This window comes from Cebus imitator, unplaced genomic scaffold, assembly GCF_001604975.1.
Source record: "Cebus imitator isolate Cc_AM_T3 unplaced genomic scaffold, Cebus_imitator-1.0 Scaffold0, whole genome shotgun sequence".
Lineage (NCBI taxonomy): Eukaryota > Metazoa > Chordata > Mammalia > Primates > Cebidae > Cebus > Cebus imitator.
The window spans coordinates 5,032,324-5,037,796 of NW_016107315.1; the positions used below are offsets into that span (position 1 = coordinate 5,032,324).

Genomic DNA, 5,473 nt, shown 5'->3' on the forward strand with positions numbered 1-5,473 from the left:
CCTGAGAAGGAGGAAGCAAAGTTCTTCACTGCCATTTGTGACATGGTGGCCTGGCTGGGTATGGACTGGGCAAAGCCTAGAAGGGCTGGTAGTTAGTGGGCCTCTCCTTGGGCCATGGCCTGCCACTGGGTGTTTCTGGCTGGGTGCTCATACTTTGTCTCATTCTGCCCCAGGTTACACACCTTACAGAGTGACATATGCCTCTGACTATTTTGACCAGCTATATGCCTGGGCTGTGGAGCTCATCCGCAGGTAAGGCCAGGGCCATGACATAGAGCCAGGCAGGCTGACTAGGTCATAGCCATGCTGGGTACTCACACCCCTTCCCCACAGGGGTCTGGCTTATGTGTGTCACCAGCGAGGGGAGGAGCTCAAAGGCCATAATCCTCTGCCCTCACCCTGGAGAGACCGTCCCATGGAGGAGTCACTGCTGCTCTTTGAGGTGGGGTCCTAGAGGAGCATTTGGGTTTGGGTGGGCCAAGGTGCTTAGGATGAGATACCCCCATGCTTAGAGACAGGCTGAGTCCTTGTTCTCCTCAGGCAATGCGCAAGGGCAAGTTTTCAGAGGGTGAGGCCACACTACGGATGAAGCTGGTGATGGAGGATGGCAAGATGGACCCTGTAGCCTATCGAGTCAAGTATACACCACACCACCGCACAGGGGACAAATGGTGGGTATGGCATGGGGTGGGGTGGTGGGGCTGTGGAGCAGGGCAATGGGCCATGGGATAGGGCAGAGTAGGGCTGGATGGTAGGGCCTACTGCCTATGCCCCACAGGTGCATCTATCCCACCTACGACTACACACACTGCCTCTGTGACTCCATCGAGCACATCACTCACTCACTCTGCACCAAGGAATTCCAGGCCCGGTGAGGGAGCTGGGTCCATGGGGTGGTAGGGCCAATGGAATTCCAGCAGCCCTTCCTGTGGTCTCTGCCTAGTTCCAGAGCTGGCCAGTCCTAACCCTACTCTCGCACCCCAGACGCTCTTCCTACTTCTGGCTTTGCAATGCACTGGACGTCTACTGCCCTGTTCAGTGGGAGTATGGCCGCCTCAACCTACACTACGCTGTTGTCTCTAAGAGGAAGATCCTTCAGCTTGTAGCAACTGGTGCTGTGCGGTAGGTGTGGCTGTTTGGCTTATTAAAGGTTAATGACATGTACTCCCAAAGGCCTTCTCACCACCACCTTCTTATCCACAGGGACTGGGATGACCCACGGCTCTTTACACTCACGGCCCTGCGACGGCGGGGTTTCCCACCTGAGGGCATTAACAACTTCTGTGCCCGGGTATAGTCCAGCAGGTTGGGTGGACAGATGGGGGCTGAGTGTGGCAGTTTGTGATTGTAGCTGTGACTGATGCTGAACCTTCCTGCCAGGTGGGAGTGACAGTGGCACAGACCACAATGGAGCCACATCTTCTGGAAGCTTGTGTGCGTGATGTGCTGAATGACACAGCCCCACGAGCTATGGCTGTGCTGGAGTCACTACGGGTCATCATCACCAACTTTCCTGCTGCCAAGGTGGGCCTGCCTCAACATGAGTGTCTCCGTGTGTGTGTGTGTGTGTGTGTGAGCGCGCGCGCGCGTGTGTGTAGGGGTACACCTGGCCCTGGGCATGGGGGGTACTTGTGCTGAGTATGACTCATACCTGTCTCCTGCTTTAGTCCTTGGACATCCAGGTGCCCAACTTCCCAGCTGATGAGACCAAAGGCTTCCATCAGGTTCCTTTCGCACCCATTGTGTTCATTGAGAGGACTGACTTCAAGGAGGTAAATGGTGGGAGTAGAGGATCCTGTTTGCTGCTGAGTCTGGTCCTGGGAATCTTTCATCCTCATCTCTGTCAGTCCATCTACTTCCTGCTTCTGATGAACCAATCCTTGCCAGACATGGCAGTGGGGAAGCCTCCCCACTTGTTTGATCCTTGCAGTCTCTTGTGTCTACCCTACTTCCTATCTCTAGGAGCCAGAGCCAGGCTTTAAGCGCCTGGCTTGGGGCCAGCCTGTGGGCCTGAGGCATACAGGCTACGTCATTGAGCTGCAGCGTGTTGTCAAGGTGAGAGCCAACTGCAGCCTTCCTACTGCAGTGCCTGCTGGGGCCAGGATATGAGTGCAGCCTGCAATCCTGGTCGTGGTTCCCGGGTCTAATTGCTGCTCCCCTACCCCCGCTTCTAGGGCCCCAGTGGTTGTGTAGAAAGTCTGGAGGTGACCTGCAGAAGGGCAGATGCTGGAGAGAAGCCAAAGGCCTTTATTCACTGGGTGTCACAGCCTTTGACGTGCGAGGTTCGCCTCTATGAGCGACTGTGAGTGAATAGAGCTGGGGTGGGGCAGGTACAAGATGCTCATTGCCTGCTGTGGCTGCCTAGCTGGGGGTATGACCTTCACTCTGGCTGCAGATTCCAGCACAAGAACCCTGAAGATCCTACTGAGGTGCCTGGTGGATTCTTAAGTGACCTGAACCCAGTAGGTTCATGGGGTTTGGGATGAGGGAGGTAGGCCTCCCTGGTTGGATGGTTGCCTGAGTTCCCTGCTTGCAGGCATCACTACGCGTGGTGGAGGCAGCATTAGTGGACTGCTCTGTGGCCCTGGCAAAACCCTTCAACAAGTTCCAGTTTGAGCGTCTTGGGTACTTCTCTGTGGATCCAGACAGCCATCAGGGAAAGGTGCTTGACTTTACCCACCTGCCCTTAACTGCAGCAGTGACAGTGGCTGCCATTTGCTGTACCACGTGCTGTGCCTACATTCCCTTAGTAAATCCTCACCATCTAAGGAGGTCAGTGTCCATATTCTACTAATGAGGAAACTGGGCACTAAGGATAAGTTCATGCACAAAATTTTGTATGAAGGCTGCTTTTATTTTTTATTTTTTGCTCTGTTGCCCAGCCTGGAGTGCAGTGGTGCGATCTCGGCTCACTGTAACTTCTGCCTCACGGGTTCAAGCGATTCTCAGGCCTCAGCCTCCCGAGTAACTGGGACTACAGGCGCATGCCACCACGCCTGGCTAATTTTTTTGTATTTTTAGTAGAGATCGGATTTCACCATGTTAGCCAGGATGGTCTCAATCTCCTGATCTTGTGATCTGCCCACCTTGGCCTCCCAAAGTGCTGGGATTACAGGCGTGGCTCATGCCCAGACCTGGCTTTTTTTTTTTTTAATTATTATTTTTTGGGGCTGGGTGTGGTGGCTCACACCTGTAATCCCAGCAATTTGGGAGACTGAGGCAGGCAGATCACCTGAGGTCAGGAGTTTGAGACCACCCTGGCCTACATAGTGAAAACCCTAGCTCTACAAAAAAAGAAAAGAAAAAAAAAATAGGCCGGGTGTGGTGGCTCACACCTGTAATCCAAGCACTTTGGAGGTCAAGACGGGCAGATCACCTGAGGTCGGGAGTTCAAGACCAGCCTGACCAACATGGTGAAACCCGTCTTTTAAAAAAAAAAAAAAGTAAATAAATAAATAAAGCAGTTGAATTGGCTCATGGTTCTGCAGGCTGTATGAGCATGGTGCTGCTATCTGCTTGGCNTATATATATATAATAATTATTATTTTAATATCTTTCATTAAGGCAGCTAATAACCTTTCTATTTATTTTAAAGACAGGGTCTTAACTCTTGCCCGGGCTGGTGTGCAGTGGTGCAATCATAGCTCACTGCGGCCTCAAACTGCTGGGCTCAAGCTATCCTCCCAGCTCAGTAGCTGAGACTACAGGTGCACACCACCATGCCTGGCTAATTTGAAAATTTTTTGTAGAGGCAAGGTCTCACTATGTTGCACAGGCTGGTCTTGAACTACCGGCTTCAAGCAATCCTCCTGCTTCAGCTTCCCAGAGTGCTGGGATTATAGGCATGAGCCACTGACTGTGCCCAGCCACCCTACTGTTATTTTTATTTTTTGAGATGGAGTCTTGCCCTGTTTCCCGGGCTGGAGTACAGTGGCACCATCTTGGCCCACTACAACCTCTGCCTCCCAGGCTCAAGCCATTCTCCTGCTTTCCGAGTAGCTGGGATTATAGCCACATGCCACCACGCCTGGCTAATTTTTATATTTTTAGTAGTTTTGCCAAGTTGGCCAGCCTGGTCTTGAACTTCTGACCTCAGGTGATCCGCCTGCCTCAACCTCCCAAAGTGCTGGGATTACAGGCATGAGCCACTGTGCGCAGCCCACCCTGCCTTTCTCACTCCTCAAAGTAGGAGGCAAACATAGCAGTTGTTATCCATATAAAACTATAGCCTGGCCAGGCGTGGTGGCTCACCTCCATAATCCAAGCACTTTGGAGGCCAAGGCGGGCGGATCAGCAGAGGTTGGGAGTTCAAGACCAGCCTGACCAACATGGTGAAACCCAGTCTTTAAAAACAAAACAAAAAAAACTATAGCCTAGAGCTCCATCCAGTCCCTTGCCCAAGTCACAAAGTTACAGAGGACCTGGGTCTCCTGATCCTTAGTCCCCAGGTTGTTTGGCTTAAGAAGGAAGTTAGGGGGAGGTGTCTGTGGTGAAACCTGCCCAGGACTCCCTGGCCTTGTTCTGGAGAGGTGGTCATTCTTTTCGCTCTGCTTTCCAGCTTGTTTTTAACCGAACTGTGACACTGAAGGAAGACCCGGGAAAGGTGTGAGCTAGCAACACTGTGAACCTACCTCGTCCTCCTGGAGGTTGGGGCTACCCTCACCACCCCAAATTCCATGTTAATAAAGAACAGCTAAATTATGCTGGAGTCTGTGTGTTATCTGTCTGCCCTTCCACCATCTGAGGGCCCTGGAGACATGCTGGTAGTGGTGGTGTGGGTGGGGAGTAATGTGCCTTTTGCACATTTTGTCTGTGAGAATGGGCTTTCCCAGAAAAGAGTGGTACTGACAGCTTTGAAAGCAGTGGTGCACTTTTCAGTGCTTAAAGGCAGGGGCCCGCGTGGGATTCATACCCACTGTACCTGGTCTGAGAGAATGGAGGGCCCTGGTTAGGACCCCTGTGCCAAAGGGATCTAAAAGGTTTGTTTCTGCTGGTGTGAAGTAGAGAGGTCTGGCTCCCAGCCTGATCATTCAGCATATAATTTTTTTTTTTTTTTTTTGAGATGGAGTTCCACTCTGCAGCCCAGGCTGGAGTGCAGTGGCTCCATCTTGGCTCACTGCAAACTCTGCCTCCCTGCTTCAAGTGATTCTCGTGCCTCAGCCTCCCAAGTAGCTGGGATTACAGGCGCACGCCACCACACCTGGATAATTTTTGTATTTTTTGTAGAGACGGGGTTTCACTATGTCGGTCAGGCTGCTCTCGAACTCCTGATCTCAGGTAATCCGCCCACCTCAGCCTCCCAAAGTGCTAGGATTACAGGCGTGAGCCACTGCACCTAATCAGCATATAATTTTTTTTTTTTTGAGACGGAGTTTCGCCCTTGTTGCCCAGGATGGAGTGCAATGGCGCGATCTCGCCTCACTGCAATCTCCACCTCCCAGGTTCAAGCGATTCTCCTGCCTCAGCCTCCCAA

The 5,473-nt window shown here is 52.2% G+C and overlaps 1 protein-coding gene across 1 annotated transcript in view; it reads left to right on the forward strand.

The window, feature by feature from the left end:
- QARS1 (glutaminyl-tRNA synthetase 1) overlaps nucleotides 1-4,708 on the forward strand; it is a 10,511-nt gene extending 5,803 nt beyond the window's left edge. Inside the window, exons 11-24 of the mRNA XM_017529522.2 lie at nucleotides 1-58; nucleotides 174-252; nucleotides 334-442; nucleotides 541-671; nucleotides 779-871; nucleotides 985-1,122; nucleotides 1,204-1,291; nucleotides 1,381-1,524; nucleotides 1,668-1,772; nucleotides 1,963-2,055; nucleotides 2,175-2,302; nucleotides 2,396-2,462; nucleotides 2,537-2,662; nucleotides 4,559-4,708. Coding sequence (XP_017385011.1) covers nucleotides 1-58; nucleotides 174-252; nucleotides 334-442; nucleotides 541-671; nucleotides 779-871; nucleotides 985-1,122; nucleotides 1,204-1,291; nucleotides 1,381-1,524; nucleotides 1,668-1,772; nucleotides 1,963-2,055; nucleotides 2,175-2,302; nucleotides 2,396-2,462; nucleotides 2,537-2,662; nucleotides 4,559-4,609 — 1,410 coding nt within the window. The 3' untranslated portion in view covers nucleotides 4,610-4,708. The remainder of the gene's footprint in view (nucleotides 59-173; nucleotides 253-333; nucleotides 443-540; nucleotides 672-778; nucleotides 872-984; nucleotides 1,123-1,203; nucleotides 1,292-1,380; nucleotides 1,525-1,667; nucleotides 1,773-1,962; nucleotides 2,056-2,174; nucleotides 2,303-2,395; nucleotides 2,463-2,536; nucleotides 2,663-4,558) is intronic.
- The last annotated feature ends 765 nt before the right edge of the window (nucleotides 4,709-5,473 follow it).